Raw genomic sequence first — 27995 nt, 5'->3', positions numbered from 1 at the left:
ACAGCGGGGATGTTCAAATCCCAAAGGAGGTAAACTGAAAATAGAGAACCTTCCCTGGGAGGCCCCCTCACCATGTAAAGGAATCCACATTGAGGGGAAAGTTACAATGACACAAACAGTAACTCACATGCAAACCCATAAATATACCAAAAATTAAACAAAATATAGTAATAAACAAACTCTAAATGCAAAGTTCACCTAAAGTAACTGAGATGGTAAAATAATTATAAAAATCTAACTTACCAAATATTGAGCAGAAAAGACATGAAAGACCTAAATTATTGTGTGCGGAAATTAGGTCTATCCACACAAGCTCACATAAACTCACTAAACATGGGTATACCAACTGGAAGTGATGTATACACACTGAAAACTTACCACAGATCTCCTAGGAAAAGCAATACCTAACCCAGCAGATTACATGGAGGCACAGTAACAGGTGGAAAGTGCCATAGAAAGAAGTTTCTACTTAGAAGTTATATCTTTCCTCACAAAATACTGTAACATGAAAGGAAGAAATCTTCAGATGAAATCCCCTTGAACCAAAAACCTTTGCTTCCCCAGCAGATATCATTGACCCTGAGACTCATGTCAGAACCATTGTTTACTATCACGGTAAATTCATCATCTGCCATATTAAATCTCAAATTCATATGAACAAAATAGAATTCAGGAAACAGAAATATTTCTAAAACAAATGAACAGAAACTATGAAAATCAAACACAAGAAGTTGAAAATGAAATAAATTAGTGATAAAACACAATAAAAAATTGTGTAGTGGCATGAAGAGCAAGTTAAAACAGCTGTCCATACACTAGAATGCCAATCAAGAAAGTGAGAATTGTGCTAGAATAGTAGAGGGAGCTACCTGTGCTAGTATAGATGGTGCAGTATGATTGGTGGAGGGCAGTCACAGGATCAGCAGATGTTCTGAAATGGCATGAAAATGAAAGGGTATAAATGACTGGTACATATAATATTCGCAACAAAATTATTAGCAATGCTTATAAGGCAAACCAAGGTTGAGATAGCTTTGGGTGAGGGGTGGTAGTACTATTTCAGAAACATTATTAACTGAACATTAATACATTCTTGTGGTAATATAAGTTTATTAGTTCCTAACAATGTTTAACTAATTTTTAATAGCTTTTTATAAGAATAAGTTGTTCATTTTATAGCTGCATAAATAAATTTAGGAACCAACATTGCATTTAATATCATACAATGGATCATCAGGTTCCTTACTTGCATAAAATAAAATGAGGGGTATCAGTGTTATCAGGTATTGCATTAACTCACCTTCTAAACATTTTTGATCTTTGTTGTTTGTGTCATTATTTCCAGAACATTCTGAGAGGAAATGTTGGGAGGAAGGACGTGACACAACTTCTTCGGTGGCTTCTACAGTCTGGTCGTCCAGAGAAACAGAACTTGACTCCTTAATTATTGTAGTCTTGGCACCCATCTCATTTTCTAAAAGATTCTCTAGTGCCTCCTGTGGAGCCACAAACTCTGGTTCAGTGCTGGTGTCACTCTGATTACAAACACAACAGCATTAAACTCAATATTAGCACTTCTAAATTGGATTCTGTTCACAAATTTGTTAAACATATTTTAAGAAGTTTTACTTATAATATATATATACATATATTTTAAATTAGTTCTTAACTCTCTCAACACAGGCTCAGTCAATTTGACTGACCACGTGACCTTTGTAGTCGTTTAAAATCTTTAGTTTTAATACTACTAACTTTTAATATAGTATGTATATCTTCACAAAATTTGATAAACTTTCAGTAAATATTATAAGTCTTTCACATACAAAAAATCATATTAATAAACTAAAAAAACGATTTGTCCAAGAATATAGAGTATTTTTACTAGTCTGCATATAAAGTGATTTTCATATTAAGATTAAAAATAGTTTTCTTCATCTCAAAAATCTCAAATTTCATTTGCGTAATCTCAAAAATCTCCTAAATACATTTCACGTGTTTGTTTTCAGTAAAACTTTATATTTTATCTATTTTCTCTACCCTAACCCTATATACAGTTGGTCAATTTAACCGACCTCATAACCACCAAAAAAAAAAATCAAAATAAATCAAAATTATTCTTTTTAGAATGATTTTAAATTGTAACATGAAACTACATTCGTTTATTGCAAGTAGCTTTAAACTTGTAACAGTATACCAGTATACAGCTACTTATAATTAAATTTTATTGTTTTATTGCCCTTTGAACCACACATCTAACTACTACTATTCATGCCATTATAAGTTGTAAATCACTTGGGGAATGTGGAGCTCACATTATGCTATTGAATTACCATACCCATAAGCTACTTCGAGCTGCTCGTGGCGAGCTGCTCGTGTATGTGCCTCGTGAAACACTTTTATTATATTTTTATTTATTTTACCATATCTAACTGTAACTAACCTATTTTTACATTTTAGTTACTTTTATAATAATAAATAAAGAATAAACATGAAAAACAAGAAATAAAGTACTTACCCAGGTCTTTTTTTTTGCTGTCAACTGATGATGACACTTAACCCTACTATTTTTATACTACTGGTAGTAATGCACTAAATAATTTTTATTTAATCAAATAACACAATACATAACATGCAAAAAGCAGACAATTTTTCTGAACTATCACAAATTTTCTGGCTTTCTATCTATGCAACAAGATCCATTACAAATTCATCCAAACTAGTCATTATTTTTCTTGTGAGAAAAAAGCTTGTACTAACAAAGAAAATAAAAATTCTCTGATCAGAAAACAATATAATATAATACGTCATTTGGTAGATGAAAGCCTTGGCTTTCTAGTGGTTATGCATAATATAGTATTAAGAGTAAAAGAAAACTATTAACAAATCCTGTGGCAAGGACTGGCACGTGTGGCAAGAGGGGTCTGATTTTCTATTTCATGGCTCTGTAACCAAACAAGATTGAAGGCTATAAATATTATGGTTTGTCTGAACAAATACGAATTTATAGTGATTAATTTATGTTAAATTTTATACTTATTGGAGGGGTGGTGAATAAAATGGGGAAGGTGGGATGCCTAGAAAAAATATGTCACATCTCGCATACTAGGAGAAATTCAGAATTTTTCAAATATTACGTCATCAAATTAAGAACTTAAAACTTGCACATACAAAATGCATGGGTGTTTAAAGTGATATGTCAGGACAGGGAAATAGCAGGAAAACTTCTACTCTTTTAACATTACAAGTACTTGCATTATATGAGCAGAGTATCAATTTTTCTCAAAATTATGAAAAAAAAAGAAACTACACAACACTAATATGCTCAAAAGATTCTGTTAATTTGGATTATTTTCTTTGCTTTCCAGAAGATCCTCATCAAGATTGCCATGCATGTTCTTCTTCCTTTTTCTACAGTTTTTTACCCAATAATCTCTAATTTCCCATAACCATAAAACATTTTATATTTAACTTTATTTCCTTTGGCTGCCATCTTCTTTGTTTATTTCACAAACAATCACAACAAATTACAGATCTATTACTATGCTACTGAACACAATTTTATGGGTAACACGTTTCCACTTTCTTTATGTGACGTGTGACTGAATATGGTCTTTCACATGTGCAACAAGTAGCAAACTTATTTAGATTTAAATGTACACGTGCGACCACATGAATCGATTGAAAAGGATCGCATATGAGCAGCTATAATTTGATATTATATAACTCTAAAAAAAGAATTTATTTATTTCAACTAAATGTGAAGTACTTAAGCAGCTAAACTTACCCCATGAGCCATCACTTGATCTCTAGGTTTGCTAGAAAATATTTTCATGTCTTTATTCAAAATGATGTTTGCCAATTGTCTGACTAATGGCTGATGTGAGATGATAAGGAACACCTGTCAAGATATAAACATGTTACTTTCCTTACTGAAGTACAAAAAAATATATTCTACTTATCTTTGTTTACATAGAATACCCAGTATTTGTTTAACGCACAACCAAAATAAACTGTAACTGAAACAAAATTTGTAGCTAAACTCAGAGAACATGTTTATTTTACTTAACCAAAAATTCATGACTTAAGCAGGCCAAAAGGTGGTAATACAGTTTATACATCATCAGATCAGGTAGTGCTAATTTTTCACTTTTGAGTGTTGCATCATTGAGATTTGGGTCTAAAGGATCTTAAATGATTTTCATAGAACTGATCGTCCACATTCACGTATTATAATGAAGGATGGTTGCTATTTTCATGTAAGCTTAATCAGGTGACTTGATATTTCAGCATAAACAATTAACAGAAGTAACAGATAAAGTATGACAACCTTTAACAAAAGGAATAATGGATGAGCTTCTATAATATCTGAATCTTCAGAATCCAAGACAACAGCAGCTTTTGAAGCAGAAGATTTCTTCTTTTCACTTCCAGTTTTCTTTGTATTAGTTGCCCTCTTTTCTTTGATAACTTTCTATGTATATTCCATATGATCACATACATATCAACTATATTTATTGCTCCCTTTCACTTTACTGACATGGAGGCACTCATCCACAGCTATTACTCTGGCATATTTTTTAGTAAATTAGAAAATTATCCAATAATTACATATTCCAGATCTATCATCAAATTGGGAAAGTTACAAATTTAGGGTTAAAAATTTATTTCATATTTTTTGTTTAGACAATGTTTTTTATTTAAAAAATAATTTATTATTTGTAGCTTTAGTAACACTCGCAGAAATAACCAATAAACTGGTAGATTCCTTTTTAGATTACTACTATTCAACCAGTCAAGTAAAATATAAATTACAGTCTATCTTTTAATTCTTTAATTGTCATATTATAATGGCTTTTACTTATATTAGAGATTATAGCAACATTTTAAAAGACATCACATGCATAAATAATCAAAATGATAGAAACATTTACTCTCAAATCTCTAGACAATAACTTCTAATGACACTCACTTGAGACAATAAAAACAAGGATACAACAGTACTAATGTGGGGTCTGTCATCCTGAAAATTAAAAAAAAAGAAAGAGTTCAATAATTATTCAACTGTATTATTTTTTAAAATATATCAAAGTTAAGTATCTCCAATAAATATTCCATTTTGTTTATAAAATCATAATTTTTTTTTCTATCTCAATATTTACAACAAAATTTTTCTTAATATTGGGAGAGAAGACATTTTTATAACTCATCACTGTTATAAGTTATTCGTCGTTTGTTTTGAATTTCGTGCAAAGCTACACTAAGGCTATCTGCTCTAGCCATTCCTAATTTAGCAGTACTAGACTATAGGGAAGACAGCTAGTCAACACCAGCCACCGCCAATGTTTGGGCTACTCTTTAACCAACGACTAGTGGGATTGACCGTCACTTTATAATGCCCCACGGCTGAAAAGGTGACCATGTTTGGTGGGACTTGGGATGGGACATCATTTTTTAACGTCCTTTCAGCCGTGGGGTCGTATTATATAATATTATCATATCATAATGCCCCCACGGGTGAAAGGGTGAGCATGTGATAAGTTATTTTGCCTAAATTATTCTAGCTTATCATTCAAATTCTATCAAGCTTTCCCTTAAATTAACTGCAACAAAAATACGAGTATAATGTTCCTGTTTCTAATACTAAATGAAACCTGCTGTCATTATGTAATCAAATAGTAGAATGAAGGCATTCCACACTAATAACCAAACAATGTAGTAACCCTGAAACAAAATTATAAACTGTCACGTGTTCTTTCAACATTAACTTCAAAGCAAGTTATCTACACAGATCATAACAAAAAATCAACCCAAAACGTGTACAGCTGACTAAATAGAATAGAATGCATTGTTTTTATCAGTTGGGTAAACTTATTGTTAGCACAGTTTTGAGCCATAATCCCAATATTTTATGAGGTAGAAATCAAGAGGTTAAGAACAACCACTAAATGGATTCCTTACTTTAAAACTTGCGACTAAAACAGATCATGCCTATTCAGCACACATGTTTCTTATGGTAAACTTGAAGCAAGCAAGTGAACACTATTTCACATAAACAAATAATGAACATCTGATATGCAATACGATTTGTCATGAAAAGCAAAAGGCAAATTTAACATAGAACAAGTTATGTATAGATAAAACAAAATATGGTATAGAGGTTCTTTAAAATGGAGACACAGTGTCTGGATGAATTGTATTTTTTGTTAATTGTTTGGTACAGAAGTTACAATAAGTATAGTCATACATTTCAAAGAAGAATGATGAAAGACAATGCACTGTTTTCATGCACAAAAATACTAATTTCAGAAATATACAATACCTAGTATTTGGTACTCTATTTGATATGAAGTTGTAACCAATTTGTAAAATATTATGAGCCTTGTATGAAAAGTATGTTGGTTATTCTAAGGTATATTTTTTTTGTTTATTTTATCCATGCAATTTGTGATTGAAAGGTATATGTTTGTGTTTAATATACACATTACTAAATTATCTTTTAAACATTGTTTACATTGTTAAGACCTTTGTTAAGTATAATTTTAAGGTAAAATTCAAAGTTGAGCAAGTAAGTAGATTTGTTTGTTGCTACACAATAAAACAGCTTCATATTTACTTAACACATTCACTTATTATATTCAGTGTGACTGACTTCTCAATGAAGAGACTTAAATAATAGGAATATTTCAAATATGCATTTTATAATTGCAGTCATAGACCAAAAGAAATATTTTCAGTTGTATGATAAAAAATAATTTCAAAAAGGAAAAAAAGAGTATTTTAAGAATATCATAAATATACACTACTAAGAACGTTAACAGTCCATATCACAATGTTTAAGTTTGATTTAGTTTAATAAGTAAGGCACCCAACTTAAAACCTCAAGTGCTAAAACATAATACAGATCTTAATTTTTTTTAATGAAAACCTCAAAGTCAATAGCACAAACTTACTTACATTTTCAAATTTAATATTAATCAACTCGTACAAAAATCATTTAATTTGTGAAGCACATCTATAAGAAATCATTTTATTTCTTTTTATAGTTTAATAGTACTAAGTACGAAAATACATTTAAGGCAATTTTTTACTTTGCACAATGATCTACACAGGAACTTTCATGGGAACCAGGGATGAATTGCTTCTATATAAAAAAAAAAAAATCATGAAAGATTAAATCTTGAAAAGTTAGAAAAACCCAAGTTGATCAAACTTTACAATGACACAAGTAACAAATTCATTATCAGGTGAATTTACACTATGCCATTATTGGCATGCAGTCTTAATTTCTATCAAATATTTGCACCACTCACGTTTAACCTGCCAATGGTTAAGCCAAATAAAAAGGAAAAAAAATACATCACTATACAATATCCTATCTTACCAGATAAAATTTAATTACTTCTTTTCCATTTAACATCAGTGTCTTTCATGTTATCTCCTTAAAAGTTTGCCTGACATTTCGAACCAAGCCTACCTTACATGTGGCGTTGTTATAATTATATTTAATGAAACCAGTAACTTCTAATTCACTAGAGGGTTAATTAAGTATTTAAACATCATTTTAGTCACTGGAAAAATCTTGAAATGAACTAAATAAGTTGCTCTAACCTCTATTTGGGAATGTTGGCCTCTGTTTGTGAGAGAGTAAACATATAACGGAACCAATAACCGGTTAAGAAAGTGGTTTGAGAGAACATCATTCATATCATCTATCTGAAGACATAAGATGTCATTGAGGTAGTGCAAATGGTCAAGGTGTTCTGCAACAAAATCTGGAAGTCGACTCTGGTGCCTGTTAGATAGAAAATACCACACTAGTTAGATAAACTTCGTAGTCACATGAACAAAAAAGAATCATTAAAGAATAACACAGTGAATTTTAGTGTAAATTAAACAGCATGTTTTACCATGCTATTAATCATAAATTATGTTAAAACACTAAACAGAAATGCATATCTGTTTGCAACAGAAATCAAGATCTTGAACAAGTAAATTAAACATTTTCAGAAATCATTTTACAAACATAAATGTACAATCTCACTTATAAACTAATGTACAAGATATTTCAATAGAAAAACTGCTGTCCTATAAAAATAACTAAATACTGATTGTGAGGACAAACAATGTTATAAATAGTTCACATTGTAATGATAGCACAATGACTGATACGTAACGGGTAACATGTGGTCTAGTGGTTAATGTTGGGCTGTAGAAAAAGTCCAAGGTTTGAGCTGTGAAATGCACCTAAACATGCTTGCACTTTCAGCTGTGTGTGTGTGTGTTATTGGGGGGTAGCAAAATTACTGTGACAGCCATATAAGCAGTATGTGACAAATTGCCCTACCCTCCCTATGGTCAGTTTTCTAAATTAGGATGGCTATACCTGAACCTCAGGAGTCTCTGACCTGACTATTTAACCTGTGTGTTACAAAAGGTATCCTTCAAGTTGAAAATACCAAATATATATATATATTAAAAAAAACTGATGTAAAGTGAACATACAGCATGTTGACAGGTATATAATAAACAAACAGCATGATTTCTAATGACTAGTGCATGCTAAACAAAGGTTATTTAGAGTGTTGAATGACAAACAAAGAACATGTTTATTGCTATGTATGGAACACAAATCACATTGACTGATACACACAAACAAACAGCATTTGAACTCCCAAATATTAAACAGTGATCATAGTGACAGACTCACATAACAAAAACCATGTTGACTACTGACTGGTGCATACTAAACAAAATGACACATTGTCTGGTACATATTGAACTAAAAGCAAGTTCACTGGTACACACTGAACAAAGAGCATGTTGACTCATACACACTGAACATAGAACATGTTGACTTGTACATACTAAACAATGAGCATATTGACTGCTGACAGATACATACTGGACAAAGAGCATGTTGGCTGGTACATACTAAAAAAAAACAGCATGTTGACTGATATATACTGAACAAAGAAATGTTGACTGGCACATACTGAACAGAGCATATTGATTGCTGAGATATTGAACAAAGAGCATATAGACTACTAGTATACTCTGAAAATATCTTCATTCCACTATTTGCAACTGGGAAATAAAACTTACATGTTGTTACAGTATAGTAAAACTCAGCCACCAAATTGTTAGATATATTTTTTCTGAGCTTTTCTAGATATTACATTTCCTGTTATTGCTTAAAAAACCATAAATACTTGTAATGTTTCTCTTGATAAATGTTTGTAAACTTAAGCCTTTAAAATTATAATTTTTTGTATTATAGAAACATGTTGTAACTTCCTTTGGGGCTCAAAATAATGAAACAGAGTCAAGATAAGTTCTAACTTTTTGTCATAAACAATATACCATATTGTAATAACAAAAACTCAAAGGAATTTAAAATAAATTTGTGAAAAATATATGTAATAAGATTTTCAAGCAACCAAATAACAAGTACAGGCTACTTTACAGTCAGATCATGAAAAATTATGATAAAATGAAAATTAAATCAGTCCAGGTCAAACAACAACAAAAAAAAAGATAATTTTACAATATAAAACCAAATAGCAAATAAAGACAGTTTCAGTCCAGCACCATCTAATAAGAAAAGACCATTTTATCCAAAACCAAGGAACAAGTAGAGACCATTTTATAGTCCAGTACCAAACAACAAGACTATTCCATAGTCCAGATACATGAATTCTATGCTTAAGTCCTTGTTGTATTCTGTTAGAACATATATAATGATGTCAGAAGTATCAAAATGGCATATTGGCAAGTATTATTCAAGTAAGCCAAAATAATAATGTTATTTGTCTCTGTTTTAAAGGTTCCGATTTTCTTTTGATTGTCAAACTTCATCAGTATTTGTTATTCTAAAACTTCTGTTGACTATAAAATAAATTGCTTTTTTCTAGCACTAAACATTTTTATATTGAATTTCTAATCTTTCAGACATTTTTTAAGCAATTATATGTTTAGATTTTGTACTGTTTGTTTTCCATACTTATCATCAACCTATACAGATGAATGACAGATTACAAATACCATTTGAGTCAGCTGGTCAAGACATGGGATTTTTGATCTAATATGAGTTTATACATTTACACTTAAAAATTTTGTTTTTCAGAGATTGTATAACATAAAATATATTAATATTTTTTAAAGCCATCTTCATGCTATTATCACTTTTAGAATCCGTATCTTTCTATACGACTTTTTAAGTATCTAAAGGTCCTTCAAGGGGTTGTTTGTTAGTGCATATTAATATAAGTACAGTTTGCATTTTTTTTATGGATTCCATGGAATAAATCATTCCAATTACGTTAGCTCCTTTTAGTTAATTTACTTTTAATATCAGGTTTATTGAAGTGTGCGTCCGAGTTATAAAGACATGTTCTGTGATTGTATAATCTAATTTTTTCTATTTACAAACAAAATTGCTAGCTGAAGCATTATCTCGAGCACATTTAATTTTATACACATTTATTGTAACTTATATTCTAAATACCCCAGAAAAAAGGAACCCAACTCACTCTGGTTCCCTCCTGACACAAATGTCAAGTTCTAGCACATGGCTTCCTATAAACCACACCAGGTTGGAGAAGTACGGAGCAGCAGTTTTGTCACGGATGAACTTCAACATAGCTTTGTCTTGAACTAAGATTATAAGATATAGTATAAATTGCATTTTCTTCCAAAAAGCTTTATTTATCACACTATTTGAAGTATTAAAAATGAAATGTCTTCATCATGACTAAGTTTACAATATATTTTCCATTTGCTGTAATTGATAAAAAAAAAATCTTTTATACAGATTCACATTCCAAACCTCTGAAAAAAACAAAGATCCATAAACACAAATGAAGCAATAAAATTTTGAGTTACAATTTAATAAAAGTTGAAAATCCAGATCAAAATAAAAATGTAGTTAAATACTTGAATTACTCAAAATAATAAATTTAAATTAGTTGATGACAACTACCTAGCTTTTAAATCTTCAATTATTGTGAAAATAACTAATTTTATAATTATTAAGTTAAAAATTTATAAAGAATTAAACAAATGCAAGTAAGTAATACAGAAATGAAGCAGTTAAAACCAAACACTGCAACAAACTTACGACAAACAGTTTGTGAAGTAATTAAGCTAGAATAATATTTCAAACTACATTTGCAGATTACACCCTGTAAACTAAATGAAACAATTTTTCAATATGACACAAACTATACAACATAACTAAAACAGCACACTGCATATAAAACCTTCTGAAGTGACTTGAAGGGGCATTTATTTAAAACTAAATCTACAAAAAATACCCAACAAGTTCAATTGATATCAATGAAAACTAAACTTTAATTTGAAAGTAGATCTCAGAGATAAGAAGAAGCAACATTTGTCTGAAGTCTGCAAACAAAACATATACGATCCGATGAGCTACAACAAGTTTACAAAACAGCAAGGGATGAGAACATGACTACGAAAGAGTAAAAAATAATGGATAACCAAACGTGTTCTGTAAGAACCACTAAAAGTTACGATATAATAGGAATTTGATTATTGTCTCTCACCTTTGAATACATTTAGTGTGATTGTTCGAACAGCAATGCACACCATACTTTCACTATGATTAAAGAATTTGATTGCTTCGGTATACAATGGAAAATCATTGGTATGCTGGAAAAAATACAACTTTTAAACATTCATGGAACAAGCTTCACTAACATTAACACTTTAATGATAAAGAAATTTTAATGAAAATTTTTACATGTCATTCGTAATTCTTTTATGTATTAGATTATCAGCAGTTGATTTCATAGTATCATCTATGTGGATTTTTATTTACAAACTGTCTTCCCTACATTTACAAAGAGTTCACCTAAAACCCAAAGCCAATCATTTTGTTTCAGTCATTCATAAATTTTATCAACAACAAAAAAAGCCATTTCTAAAGTGAAAACTTGGACATTGGCTCTGTTGGCGCAAACTACAAATTCATCCTACCTACTGGGCTTTCTTTTATAAGATTGATTTTTTAGAGATTGAAATAAAACATAATCACCAAGTTTTATTTTTTCATAAAATTTGTTAAAATAACAAAATAATACTACTGTTGAATAGTTCTTTACACAAAACAAAAATCAACTTAAGATGTCAATTTATCACTTTTAACACAAGCCACATCAACTTAGACTGGAATCAATTTAGTTTCTTCATAAGATGCAGCACACAAGTGTGGGGGTCAGTTTAGTTTTACCATTAGCCACTCCACTTTATTCTGGGATCAGTCTAATTTTTCACAAGCCACACAACATTAATCTGAAGTATTTATTTTTATTAAATTATAAGGTTTAAAAAATGGTGAACTATTTTTATCTAATACTATAAAACACCCTGTGTATCTGTCTGTCTGTCTCTGGTCACACACTAGTAACTTATTACGTAATTTAAGTAGTTTGGCTTCCTGCAAAATAGAAGCAAGAAGTCTACAATTGATCGAAAATTAAAGATATGTTTGGATTAAAATGTACAAAAAATTGCACCTTTTTCCCAATTTGAAAACGTATCTTTGTTAAATCATCGAGTTATACCAGAAAGGATGTAAATATACTTTAGTAGACATTTTAAACCATATATTAAAAGCTTATCAAGGTTTTAAAAAGGTCTAACATTAGGTTGTAGAATAATATTAGAAGATTATTTATTGATAGTTTTAAGTGCAGTGAGGTTTAGCCCTAACTGAACTAAAACAAAAAATGTACACAAGTTACAGTGATAATTTATCTCTTTATCGAACACAGGCCATACTTAATAAAGGATTAGCTAATGTTAGGACTAAGACAAGTGGACTTATAGATTTCAGTGTCTGTGATTAGAATTCTTTTGTATTACTCTAGAAATACTGTATGCAAGTCTCATAGGCAGACATATGTGGAGGTGAGTTATCATCTCAGAAAATTATTTTATATCTTGGCAAGTTTGGACAAGTTGTTAGGCTTTAGGAAATCATATCATTCTCAGGATTGAATGTTGCATAGGTACAAATTTAAAATTAGAAATGTATTGTGAGGAATATTTTTCCCTTATCTAATACAAAAAAAGAGACATATATGAAATTGTTTCATAACATACTATGCACTTTCCAGAAAATATTGCAATATCAGTTTTTCATATTTTTTCCTAAAGAAAATTGGGTTAACTTAATCATAACACAAACCTTCACCAACTGCAATTCTCAAAATGTATCAAAAAACTGATTCTATCAAATTTAAAACCTCAGATCAGTAACAATGTAACTGTAATATAAAAAGGTATAACAATAATACAGTATTTATAAAAATTTGGTCTATCCTAACTAATGATTGTGCACTTCCCTTACATTTGGGCAGATACTTCAATTTAAAAAAATAAATAAAACTAACCTCATTGTAGAAGAAGTTAATAGTATGGGTGTTCAACTTCAGAGATAGGGTTTTTAAAAACGATATGTAATACGCCATCACCTGTAAACAGATATTGAAACAAAGTTTCACTCACTGTATCTTAACAGCACAATATAAAGTATCACTAAGCATGGAAAAACTAATGTGTTCAAAGGCACACAATCAAGCATGTAATCACCATGTTTACCGTAACAACTTCAAAAATATATTAATAACTGGATTAAGGTGAGTTTTTGGAAAATTAACACACAATCTTAATAATTTTATTGTTTTTAAATAAAAGCCGTTTAAACATCATTAACAATTTTCAATACATTGTTCAAGTGGAAATACTAATTTGAATGAAAAACAAATGAAAATTAAGTACAAATGACTTGACAAACAGAAAGATGCTTTTACTTTCTGAACACGAAAACTTAGGTGAAAATGATTAATCATTTTATAATATCATAAAAAAAATTTATCCATGGCCAGAGATTATGTTAGGATTTGTAACCATGTGAATCTTCTAATTAGTGAAACAAACAGAACAGTAAGAGCTGTGTACACAGGCTGCCCAGTCACTCAGATTCACACAGTCTGTTCACACTTCTAGTTACACTATGGCTTGTCTGCCAATACTTAGCTGAGATAGTGTGTCATCAGGTATGGGAGGAAAGGCAACTTGGAAAACAAAGAAACTTGACTGACAGTGACTGTATCATTTGAAGTGCATGAACTCTAGCTGTTATGTCCAGCCAAGATATGGACTCAAGATATTGGGGAGGGGGCTAAAATTGTAATTAATTATTACCTATGAGCATCAATTACAATGATTAGTTCATGTAAAGTAATCAATTAATTGAAATTACGATTAATGTCATGAAAATAATCAATTAATCAAAATTAGTGTTTCCAACTGTTACAATTTCCAATTATTCCAAATATCCAAGTAATCAAAATACTGTACTTATGTTATGTGCAGCAACATTTCAAAACTTTGAAGTATCTTTTGGCACCAATTTTGTTCAAATGAAATCAGCAGAACATTCCTAACGATATAATTTTCCTACACTGAAAATGTATTTCCAAAAGGTTCTTACCTCCGCTAACATAAGTAGCCGTTCTCTCATGACACATGTGACTCCCTCTATTCAATTCTACCAAACAATCACTTCAAGTTTTGGCAGAAGATGGAAGCACCGGTTTTATGTTGGGAGGAAGGGTGGGAAGTGTGAGCAGAAGTAAGTATCTCTCGGAATACATTTTCAGTGTAGGAAAATTATAACTTCTGATACAGTACATTACCTCCTCTCACATAAATAGCTAGAATAGGTGGAGAGAACAGTGTGAGGAAAATAAAGAAGCATCCTTTGAAAGCATCCGAAGAACACTCCCTAGAATGAGACAGTCAGATTCTAAGATCTGATGTGGGGAACCATTGAACCAGGTATATTCTTTGCACATCGTAGAAGGATGTCGCACATATGGGCAGAAAACAAAGGAGCACATCCAACTGGGAGATAACTATGGCCAGAAAGTGATCCAAACCATGCAATATTTATGAAACTCAATCCCAGAAATTATAAAAGTGGGTAAAATGAAAAGTATGTACCCCCTAGGTGTACAGTGGCTAGGGCACGATGGACCATATACAGTAAGTCAACTACATCCAAAACCCATGCCACTGGGAACCAACATTCATGCAGAGGTAGGATGAGGATCATACCATCAGTAAGTCAACTGCAATCCAAAACCCAGGCCACCAGGAACCAACATCCATGTGGGGGTAGGAAAGAGGATCATACCACTGGCAAGTCAACTACAATCCAAAACACAGGCCACCAGGAACCAACATCCATGTGGGGGTAGGAAAGAGGATCATACCACTGGCAAGTCAACTACAATCCAAAACACAGGCCACCAGGAACCAACATCCATGTGGGGGTAGGAAAGAGGTTCATACCTGTGGCAAGTCAACTACAATACAAAACTCAGCCATCTGGCAGAGGTAGGAAAGAGGATCATACCATCTTCACCTCATGTTCATGAGCTTGAAGGGAATCTAGTATCCCCGACTCATGATCAAGGTACATGTGAATATGATAAATTGATAGATCGATCTGGGAACCCACCATCAAGTCTCGAAAAGATGTCTACATAATGTAAACCATCTCTCTCAAAAGTGAAATTGAATGGAACCACCCCAAGCACATTAACACCCACGGAATAACAAACACTGAAGGATAGCAGTAGAGAAAGAACCATAACAATCCGCAATTACCTTCACTGTGATCCACAACAATGATGGAGTATAAATGAGTGAGGAATGTAGACAAATGTAATACATGTGTAAGGACTTATGTTGATTGGTTTTACTCTAAATCCAAAACCCAGCTATTGGGAAATGATATCCATGTGGAGGAAAATTGAGTGATCCCAATCAAAGGGGTGAACTGCAATTTTGATGTCTCACTCCCATTTGTTTTTATGTTTCATGTTGGAGGATATCATGTCATCTACACCAGCAGAACACCACTGCCCTACTCTAAACTGAATGGTTTTATAATCATTTCTATATTTCGTTTATATTTCCTTAACCCATTCAGGAGGATGCCTCCACAGTCCACCACCCCAGTGGCTTCGAAGTGGAAAATGGTAAGGACTCTCAAACTACACCAGAAGAAAAGGAGAGTAAAATGCAGCGGAGAGTCCAGAGGAAGAACAACACGTGAGACAGTGCAATGGGTGACCACGAAACCCTATTTTTAAAAACAGACCATACCAATTTATTCAATACAAGGCATGACAGGGATGGGCAAACTTATGAAGCAATTCTATCGCGAGGATAAACCTACAAGCAATCTTCTGGACCACCTCATCTCTGCAGTGTGCATTGTGTGGCCATGGAATTATAATATGTAAGTTGATATGGTTAGACAGTGCGGCACCACTAGCCACAGAGCAGGATCCAAACAATGAACATTAATGAAAGTAAAAAGGGCCCCTGAAAAGGAAAAAAAGAAATAAAATAACTTACATGGTCAAAGTCTCACTAAATTCTGATATTCTAGAATGGCTACAGGCAGAAGACGATAACCTGAAGAAGAAGAAAACCATGATCCAATGCAAATAGTGAGAGACAAACATATCATGGATAGTCCAGGTGCTTGATTGAAAAAGTATCTCCAAAAGACAACAAAGATGTAATGCCAATGAAAAGGTAAGGTGTCGATTTGGGTGAAAAGACTCTCAGAAAAAAAGTATGGGAGGAAGACAATAAAGAGGAAGGAGCGAATTGAATGAAAAGCCAAACCCAGTTGGTGAAGGAGGAGGAAGAAAGAACACGAACAGAGGACGGTTGTCAAGGGAGAAAGAGGTGAGAACGGAGACTACAGAAGGAAGCTGTGCCGGCAATATAACAGAGAAGAGCACGTACAGGACATAGAAGTGTATCCAGATCAGGACGAGGATAAAAGTGTGAAACAAAAGGAAGGGAAAGTGCCTAAATGGAGGAGTTATCCTCTAGAGCTGAAGAAGTGTTAGGGAGTAAAAATGATCCAGAGAAAAGAGAAGATATGTAGAAGGATAAAGTGTACATGAAACATTGATGGCAAATAAACAGACCAACGACATCCACATGCAACTAGGAAAAGGGGCGGAAAACATAAGAGAAGGTGAAACAAGGAGCACTGAGAGAGTGGTTCGAACATAGACAAAGTGAGGCAGTGCAGGACCACATTAATATCCCCATCTGGTCAAGTCTCTTTGATAAAACCCGAAGAACCCATGGAACTGGAGTAAAAGATCGCCAAAGGGTAACAATATAATATAGTCAAGCTTACTGGACCAGAACCCTCTGGTTAGTCTCTGGTACTACTGGTAACATGCTCATCAACACTGAATAAAACAATGAGATGAGAAACCCCTGGAAGGGACAGATAAATAATCCCCAGGATGGGGAAGGAATAGGGGCGTGTCATGACTCCAACAGCGACAAATGTGCAACCAAAGAGGGAAGGGTCGAGTGTTGATACACAGATTACACATGATATTCTAAATTCTCAGATACATGATTGAAAACATATCACCAAAGAAAAAATACAGAAATCCTCCCCAAAAAAGAGGTGGCAAACGACCTGGGACAAGGTTGCATCGTGACCCAGAAAATCCCAACTACAGTAAAACCACGTGTGTAAAGCAAGAGCCAAAGAAGACAAATGAGCCAACATGGAGGTAATAATGAATCACAGAAAAATGAGGAACTGGATAAAACATAACATATCTAAAAAATCATGCAGAAAAATGCCATATTAGGCCTAGCTGATTCTGCAGAAGGGGTAAGAAAAAACATGGCAAACCCAGTGGTGTAAAAAGGCTATCAAATCTTCATTGGCCTGAACAGGTTCGGCTTGTTCAGGAGAATTAGTGGGGCAAGTTCTGGAGAAGAAGGTTTACCCATATAACAATCAACTTAAGGATGGATAATAGCAGAAAAATCTAATGACGGGTCTTCCCCCACCTGCAGCCTGTGAAAACAGTGCCAGAGGTATAACACCCAAAGTAGGAACATGAACCTCAGAATTCATTGTAGAAATACTTAAGTCAAACAAAAGAGTTTGATGTAAAATATGCGAGTGTGAGAAAAAAAAATAAAGACTGGGAAATTAAGTTAAATTAAAAGATTTCTTCAAGGTAAAGAAAAAAATAATAATGAAGAAATCCCACCTCAGAAATTAAACTATTAAAATCATGATTCACACAAAGAGCACCAAAAGAGAAAAACGTCTGAACATAAGTACTGCCAAATGAGAAGTGATAGTTTGGTAGAATTGAATAGAGGGAGTCACATGTATCACGAGAGTATGTTGCACTCTTATTGGTGGAGGGTTGACGCATGATGATTTGCATGAGAGACACATTAGAATCAGTCAATTCTAATGGAGGGGAGATGGAAAGCTTGTGGCATGCATAAAAAATTTTGAATATAGAGGGCAGCACTGAACGAGGATAGTTATTTATGTGAGTGGAGGTAATGTACAGTATCGGAAGATGCATCACAAAATACAGACTTTTTCACAAGCATAATACATTAAAAGAAGTGCATAAATATAATGTGGTAGTGTTGTATTGCAAAACAGTTGTGAGTCAAATATATAGTGCTAAACACATCACCCATAGCATTTACAGCTTGCAGCTGTGATTACACATCTCTGCTAGTCACTTATATATAGTGCAATTAACCATCCATAAAATACATTATATATAAATTATTCTTAATGAAAAATATGCATATGTTTTTTTTTTATTTCTAGTCAATAGAGTAGGAAGAAAATGTATTCTACTTTAACTTTGAGTGTTCTATCTCAAGATAGTTGACTAAATGATGAAACCGGTAATTCAAACAGAGCATGTTCACAACTATACTATAAACTAAGCTACAAAAGCTAGAGATACATTTAAATCTAATATTATATTAACACTTACCTCTTCATCAGAGAAATCAAACTTGTGGACTATTATGGAATTAATATGGTTATTTGATAGAAGATAATCTGTGGTATGAAAAAATGAAGATTGAATTCGTGAAAAACTTGTGTAAGGTTCTTTAATGTCAACAACAATTACAAAATATTTATATTTTCTCAACCTTATAATCAATATTTGAATCGGAATTTTAAAATGTTTATTTATATTAAGCTCAAATAACATAACCTGTGAATTACACAATTATTTTTATTATATATACTCTAAATAACTCTCAGACAATAGCATCTAAAAATAATTAAAATTTTAAAAGTCCAAAGTGATATAAAATAGTAATTTAAAATGATAACTTACACAGAAGTTTTATCTATATTTAATCAGGGCTGCACAATTAGTGCTAATCAGTTAATTGATGGTCCCATTAATCGATTATATTTAATTGTTTTCCTCTAGTCATTAGTTCAAAAAGGAAAAAAAAAATGGTTGGTGGCAGGTGTTTCCAGCTACTTGCTTTCCTTATAGTGAGCAGTTCAAGAATTAAAATAACAAAATAAGGAAAGCAAAAATAAACAAAAATGTTTTGCAGCAGGTGCTGACAGACAGTTGTTTTACCTCAAGTCATCACTTCAGGAAGTAAAAAACATAAAAAAATTAGAAATAAGGATGGCAGAGGATGTTTCCAAATAGTTGTCATTCCTATAGTTAGAAAGTCAAGAAGAAAAAGAAAAAACAAATGAAAACAGAAAATTTTAGTGGCAAGTGCTGTCAGACAGTTGCCTACTCTTTTGTTAGCAGTTCAAAATGAGTGCCAGTGCCAGTTAGCCTTCGATTTTTACCATAACAAGTTTGTTGGCAATGGAAATTGAACCAGCAACCATCAAACCCCAATCCCCTCCTCCAAATCACCAAAGCTGAAAAACTTGAAATACAAAAAAAAATTATAAGGCTAAAACAGAGCACAGGTAGCCCATTATGTAGTTTTGTGCTTAACAACAAACAAACATAATTGCAATACTGGATACTTGTAAAGACTGAAAATAGTATTCATCAAAAACCAGGTTTATAACAGTCAACTTACTGTATAAGATGCACTTTTTTACCCCAAAATTTGATGTCAAAATCTGCTTGTGTCCTATACACCGAAGGTATGAATAATATACATGTATATACAATATACACAAGCCATGTGTAAATATATTTAAATAGGCATGCATAGTTTAGTTTAATTGAATGTGTTATTTATAACAATTGTAGTTTTTTTCTTTTAAAAACATAACTATTTATAATGCTCCCTAAATAATAAGAAAATAAATTACAGCAAAAGCAATGAAGATTTTGTAGGTTTTGAACCAAACTAAATAACAGTAAACCTTTTTTTGATTTACAGTATTTTTTAATTTGTTCAATAAAAATCTTTCAAATGCAACTGTAGCTTCCCCCCCCCAAACTTTGTCTTCAAAATAAGGGTGCGTCTTATATTACGAAAAATATGGTAATCATAATTTTGATTAACTGACTGTTTGAATAACCAAAATTAGTAATAATCAAAAACATTAGTTTTGATTAATTGATTATTTTTGTAACAATCAATTTAATCACAATTTTAGTTAATTAATTAGTTTTTGTGACACTAATGGATATAATCTCTGCACATTGGATTCAGATTATATTGATTAATCAATTAAATTGTCCAGCCCTGGTTTTAATATACAAGACATTTTAATTCTGTCATAGTTTTTACTCAAAACATGTTTTGAATTTCAAGTTAGCTTACACATATTAAAAAACAACAACATAATTTGTATATTTTAACATTAACAAAGGAAACTAGTTTAATCATAATTCACAACGCTTTCTTCTTAAATTTTTTATCATTCATAATATTTCACATTCATTTCACCAGAATGGCATATTTTATTTTAGTGAATTAAAATACAGTATATTTATAAAGCATAATGGTTTACTTACAGAGAGATGTTTCATTACGGATGTTCAAAAACAAAATATTCAGTGTTTGTAGAAGCTGTATACATACGTATCGCCCACATTTCTGTTTCATGATTTGTAAAAAGAAAGATAGCATGTTCTTCTCCAGGAAAAAGCTGAAATATATCCAACTAAAAAGTTATCATCATAACAGAAAAATTAAAAATTAATTTTTAAAAACGTACAAACATAAGGGTTAATCATTTTTTTGAGATTAATAAAATTACATTGTCTTCTGCATATTGATCTGTATCAACAGCTTTTAACAGTTACAGTAACTGAACAATTGCAGGTTTAATAAAATTCTACAAAAATCATTCAAATGTTCTTTATACTGTCATAAATAAATGATGGGTTAATGGAAGTAACAATGAAAGGAAGATTTTGCTAAAAATTACATAAACTTGAAATTTTCAAATTTAAACTTTGTGGTACTGGATATAGAAGATATAGGATGGTTGTCATATTATTACATTATTCTTTACTTTTACAAGTTCTTCTAATGTGGTTGTCATATTATTACATTATTCTTTACTTCTATAAGTATGGCATTTCCAGTATCACTAATTTGAGTACTTATTAATTTCTTCGGAGTACGCTATACATTATTTTGATGGTGATAAAAAGTAGACCTTGACAATTAATTAATATAATCATTTACCCATAAAAATCAATTAGTGTCACATAAAATAACTGATTAATCAAAATAACAATCAAATGGAATAATATCTTGAAAATGATCAACTAACAAAAATGAGCATTTTCAACCATTTCAACTATTCAAGTAATCGAATAATGTCTTAAGAATTATTAACTTATTGCAACTAGTCTTTTTGATTATTCCAACAATTCTAATGATTAAAATATTGCAATTATGATTTCTCATTATTATTTTATATTAATTCAAGGTTGTTCAGCTTAATCGATTAGTGTGTCTGTTTATTAAAATTCCACTAATCATCCAGTTCTAACTGTAAGTTTATGAAGAGGAAAGAGACACTTTTAGATTTTTTCCAGCCTTCAAAACAGAGACAAAAGTACATATAATTACAAAATATATTAATTACATTTATTACTAAATAATAACTTTCACTGATTAAGATTTACAACCAGTTTGTACCATTAGGTTTTTTATCATATTCAGGACTTTCAAAAGCATTATGAGCCACCAAATAAATGTGACAATTTAGCTCAACCTACTGTGGTCTCATTCCTTCAATAATACGCTTTCAGAGTATCACTGACATGCAACTGAGATTTGATTCAACCTGTGTTCGTAATATTATTTTATAGCTTGCTAAAAAATTATATTTAAAGGATTTAATTAGATTTATACATTTGGTCTGTAGTAAAAGTTATTACAAACATATTAAATTAATCCATTATATATTATTCTTAGGGATAAATTACATTTACAAAAAGCAGTTGTACCTTAATTACCATACTGGCCCGATTATAAGGCAATGCCTTTTGATTAATAGTGAGACTGTAAAATTCATAGTCGCCTTATAATCAATGCCAACCACACGCCCCTTCTCCCTACTCTAGCCTGTTATATTCCTGACTGTCGAGATAGCATCTTTCTATGCACGTGCACCAGATGCTCGGTCAAGGTCATTGCTAATTCTTATAACTAATCCACCAACAGACTGTTCAGTTATTGTACTGATTTTGCAGACCTAAAAAAGGATGTTATGACACTCAATTTTTGTCTTTCTCATGTTTCCTGAAAATGGGGGTTGCCCTATAAAATTATTTAAGGCATGCCTTGTTTTGTCTCACAAATTACTATTCTTAAAACCTAAGGATATATATATATATACATATATACATTTTTTTAACACTCTTACAAAGCTAAAGAGCTTCTGAGGTCTTTACTCCCTGGTCTCCCCACCTCATCAAGGTGCTACTGTAGACCTACTGGAGGCCTTGGCAGCCCCCCAATCATTCTCCCCTCTTGGATCCCTCCTAAAATTAACATTATACCTTCTAACTGATTTTAAATTGAAAACTGGAACAGTACTAATAAGTGTTTGGTCTATATTGTGTCTGTATCCAGTATACTATATATGAAATTGACTGCCTATCTTTTCTAATATTCACTCGCTGGGTCTGTTTAAAATAACATACCACAGTGGAACCAGATATTTTTAGTGAGATGAATAATGATCTTTTCCTTTTGTACTATACCTCTTATCTCACTAATACTTTTTTATAATTACTTCTTGGCTTTCATACAAAAAAAAATTCCTATCAAATTCTTAAATCATCTGTACAGCAATGATTGACTGCTGACAATTTATCTGGACAGTGCATGGTTATAGAATCTAACTGGAAGGAATTCACTTGGAAATGGAGTTCAATGCATCAACCACAAAAACAAAACACGAGTTAAGCGCATACAGAGTACTTCCTGTAACAATCTTTCACATCACTACACGTGCACATCTCAAGCATCTAGAAGTGCTACAGTGGCCAACTGTAATGAGTAGATGTAATAAGAAGAGGCTGTCTCTTGGCACTGTGCCAGCGACTTGGTCCAACAAAACTTCCATACATCAAATTTAGTTAAATTCGGTAATACACACTTTTAGCCATGAGCCAGAAAAATATAATTATATAGAATGAGATGGGTCAAACGGTTGTTTATATTGTGTTATGAAAATACAATGTAAATATACATACTTCAGCTACGTATAGTTTTCCCTAACCAAATGGTTTCCAACTATGTTGCTACAGTTGTCATGAGCAGGCCTGTAAACTTTTCCGATTTCAACAGGAGTTTCCCGATCTCCCAACACATGACCAGGATCTCCCAATATCAACTTTTTTGATAATTTAACAAAGAGAATAGAGTCACAAAATTCAACTTCACAGAGTGCCAACCAGGATAAAGTAAATATTTACTGTCTCTATGTACTTTGAAGAAAAATTAAAAACACAAAGTTTATAATTAACTACTCAAGATAAATTAAATAATCTGAATTGATTGAAGAAAATAGCACCTGTTCTGTTATTTTTATTGTAAAGATCAATTTATTTACAAAGTTTTGAATTCTTAAGCTGTGGATGACCGATCTGAAAGCCAAAGTGCCAATTTGTTCCATCATATCACTATTTTTCTTTGTTGATTTGGTTTAGCAGAAATACATTTACATTTTTCATTGAAGTGGTTGACACTATAATAAAGTAAGAAAAATATTCTGGATAATAACAGCAAAATGTTTGTGATTGGTTTGGGCAGTGGTTTCCAATCTCTTTTCACTGACAATAACCCCCTTACCATGATATGCATGACACCCCTGCTGCCACATGCTCCACCAGAAAATTTAGGAAAAACAAAATGCACTTTCATACATTATGGGGAACTTCAGACAGTTATTTACATTTATAAGATTGAAATGATGTATTTTTTTTTTTTCATTTACAGTGGGCTTGTATACTAAGAGAATCACAGTCATCTGCTGATATTGTTATACACTTTTATTGTAAGAATAAAAAAATAAAAAATACAGATATCCTGATTAGTGTTCTTTCTTATATCCGTATGTTGCACTTTTGGCATCTTTCAATACCTGCTTGCTGGGCTTGTACTTACTGGCTGAGCAATATGAGTTAAACTTGAAGTTTAAAAGGGCACATGCTCTAAATCAGTCCTATTCTCTGTTATAATTTTTCTCACCATTGAAAATGCCCTTTCACTCAATGCATTGGAATGTCATACAACAAGCTGACATTATAACAATGTCACTCTAAGAGGATTCAGATTTTAGTGAAGCACAATACTAGTTACATAAATCAAAATTGTTCCAACTAATTTTACAGAATGATTTTTCTAAGTCCCGCCCTTACAGCTTAAGCTGTTTTAACTCTACCCCATTAATATCACGATATAATCTCACAAAAGGATCACTTCCACATATTCTTACACTGCTAATGAAATCCCAAATAATTATTGCAACACAAAAATAAATTAAACATTGAACTAAAAACATGACTTGTAAATATCATAGCAAAAACATTAATGTGTTGATTTGTTTTTCTATAGAGGGTGTTCTGAGATAGATATTTGTTTCTAGTTTTGTTTTATTACATTTAGGACTGCTTTTTTTTTGGCTCTATTCAGTAGCTGAGTTTTGCTATGTTTGTTTCTACTCAATCTAGTGGCAACCTGTTTTAAAGTAAAGCATTGTGCACATAAAGCAGGAAAGAAAGGGACAAGGAAGGAAAAGAAATCCAGGCTCATGGGCTCCTCTCTCCAGTAATATAATCTCCAATTTTTGCCACTTAAGAATTGGACTTCTAGATCAACTCAAAACTCATCGTAGAGATAATCCACGAATCAAGGGCTTGCCAACAAATAAACTGTGATTAATGATAATGAAGGGGTAATCTTATTATTTTGGTGTAATAAAGTATGATTAATAACAATGAAAGAGTAATCTTATGATTTGGGTGTAATAAACATAAAAAACTGGTTGTTGTTGAAAAGAATTGATTAATCTGTAGTGTAATTTGCTCATAAAGCTTTCTTTCTGGAGCAAAAGTTGAGGTTTGCCATAATGGAAGGTTGCATAAGAATTTAAGAAAACACAGTGAGACATGGAATTTACATAAAACTTAAGTAAGGAAAGAGAAAACCTTGAAGTTAATAGAGATTAGGATACAAAACCTGGGTTTTAAACTGTTGTTGATGAAAATGAGGAAGTTTTCTATCTTATTGTCATAGTGTATCTATAAAGATGGGCCTGGCATAGCCTGGTGGTTAGGGAGCTCAACTTGCAAGCTGAGAGTCACGAGTTCAAATCACTATCTCCAAACATGCTCATCCTTTGTGGTGTAAAAAAGTTTTGGCTTCCAAAAATAACATCTGACCCTAAACTAGTTGGGATTATGGTCATTATGGAGATGAAGTATATTTATAAAGATACACATGTAGTGAACACAAAAAAAAACTATGACTACAGTGTATTTACTGGTGCTAAATTTTTGGATACTTTTGAAAGGAACTGGCAGGAACCAATGATAAGCTTTTCAGAGCTAATAATGTAAGTAATGGCAGATGAAAGAAGTTATTAACCAAGGACACACAGATGTTTTAAAACTTTATGGGGAAAGAGAAATTTGCACACCATGGCTTCATCTAAGTAGCTTTAAACTTTAAATGACTATTAGGAACCACTTAGATAAGAAGGGAAAACTCATAGGATTTGGATGGCAAAAGATATAAAATAAATCACTTATACCAGTGCTTCAAACAAGTGGGGTACACCTTCTGGGGAGTCATCATAATATTGCTGAAAGAGAGACTTTGAATATATTAGAAAGCCCTGAAATAAACTAGTTGTCTGGAGCAACTAAAATTTTAAGATGACCAAAAACAGAGGTGAGAATATGGTCAAACTATTTCCCTATAGTGCTGGATAGTAAAAAAGGTAACACAAACAAGTAGAAGTTAGTAAAAGGCTTTTCATAAGGCAAGCCAAAACATCTCACTAAAACTGGTAAGATGAAAATGACTTTAAAAGCAACATTGTGTTTTGTGTAAAGAATCTTTACACATAATTAACCTTCTTTTGTGCAAATTCTTATAAACTGAGTGGAAAATGTCACTCAGATTGTGAGGAAAGAAAAATGGTTATACTTAAGGAGAACTCAAGATAGAAAACATTTGGAACTACTGGATTATACAGTTTAACTTGTAGAGAAGTTGAAAATAACCTTGGGTGTTTTTATACTAATACTTTGAAATAATTTTCTAGAGTAAAGAGTCTGGTTTTAGACAGCTTGTTAGATGTAACTGTCATCGCAATTTTGGTTAAATGAAGATTATAATAATATTTTACACAAGTCTTAGGATCTTCCACATGAATGGCATTCCAGTGGTGGAATGAGTGTGTCTTTTATTATAGGAAAGCCACATCGAGCTATCTGCTGCATCTACTGAGGGGAATTGAACCCCTGATTTTAGCATTCTTAATCCAAAGACTTACTGTCCCACCGAGAGACATGGTGGAATGAAAAGACTGGAACTAAGTATCTGAATATTTGGATTAATAGTTTAAACATTAGAATCCCTGATACCAACTTGCTCTTCACAAAAAAAAAGATTGTGAAATGATTTGCTTGATGATGTAGTGTTTGTTTAATTTCTTTTAAACTTTTTGTATGATACATATATACATGAATGTAAAAGGCTGCACACTTGGTTTTATACTGATTAGTTGGTGGGCAAGTGATGATCACAATAAACCAAATCAACTTCTCTCATCTTGCTCCTTCTTACACTTATATTCTTATATATACACAACAGAGCTAGCCATGCTCTTTGAAAAAAATCTCCATGATTTCACATTTTTGTTTTCCAGATGTGCAAACATACAACACACTAATAATTCAACTTTTCCTGAGAATTCTACCTAACTAACACCATTTTAGGGTAATAAAAACTTCAGAACAGACTACTGTACAACAGGAAAATATTTTCAAACAAGGGCACTGCAACTTGATGGTAGATGATACAAAATATTGCATTTGTATTTATAAAAGGGTATTTAGCCTAACCTATCATCAAATACAATGAAATAGATAATTGCCACCAAATAAAACAATGTTTGACCAATGTTACATTAAAATATACCAATAATTGGCATAGCTATACAGCATGGTTTGTGTGTATGTACAGGTTCTGAGATAAAGGTTCACAACTTGTTTGTGATTTTTCCATATTTTAGAATAATTTTTGACATTCCCCGACTTTTCCAGATTTTTTCCTCGACCTTGCCCATTCATACATTTACAAATACTTTAATAGTTAAGGATTTCAATGCTATACAACCAGTAGACATAAAAAATCAGCTATGTTTTAAGTAAATCTGAATTTCCACTACCAGCTTGGATTAGAGTACTAGAATCAAACCACAAATTGGTTTATTACATAACAATGAATTAAACTAACAGGAAATATTTAAATGTACCATGTCAAACATCTGAGTTTACCTTCAGACACAAGGGACATATACACAGCGCGGTCACAATTAAATAGACACCACCTTTTCAGAAAAAATGAAATTTTTCAGTTTTTTCACATGAATTGATATATTTATA

General features: G+C 32.0%; 1 protein-coding gene across 1 annotated transcript in view; it reads right to left on the bottom strand.

The window, feature by feature from the left end:
- Positions 1–1300: 1300 nt before the first annotated feature.
- Positions 1301–27995, bottom strand: part of LOC106471991 (protein CLEC16A-like) — a gene marked incomplete at its 3' end in the record, with an annotated part of 33775 nt that continues 7080 nt past the window's right edge. Inside the window, exons 3-11 of the mRNA XM_013932620.1 lie at positions 20871–21004; positions 18903–18970; positions 13416–13496; positions 11565–11670; positions 10530–10653; positions 7609–7792; positions 4970–5020; positions 3785–3898; positions 1301–1535 (exon numbers count right to left, since the gene is read on the bottom strand). Coding sequence (XP_013788074.1) covers positions 1301–1535; positions 3785–3898; positions 4970–5020; positions 7609–7792; positions 10530–10653; positions 11565–11670; positions 13416–13496; positions 18903–18970; positions 20871–21004 — 1097 coding nt within the window. The remainder of the gene's footprint in view (positions 1536–3784; positions 3899–4969; positions 5021–7608; positions 7793–10529; positions 10654–11564; positions 11671–13415; positions 13497–18902; positions 18971–20870; positions 21005–27995) is intronic.

This window comes from Limulus polyphemus, unplaced genomic scaffold (genome assembly GCF_000517525.1).
Source record: "Limulus polyphemus unplaced genomic scaffold, Limulus_polyphemus-2.1.2 Scaffold5011, whole genome shotgun sequence".
In the NCBI taxonomy this organism is placed as follows: domain Eukaryota; kingdom Metazoa; phylum Arthropoda; class Merostomata; order Xiphosura; family Limulidae; genus Limulus; species Limulus polyphemus.
The sequence above is the reverse complement of the archived record's forward strand: the minus strand, read 5'-3'. Positions and strand labels throughout refer to the sequence as shown.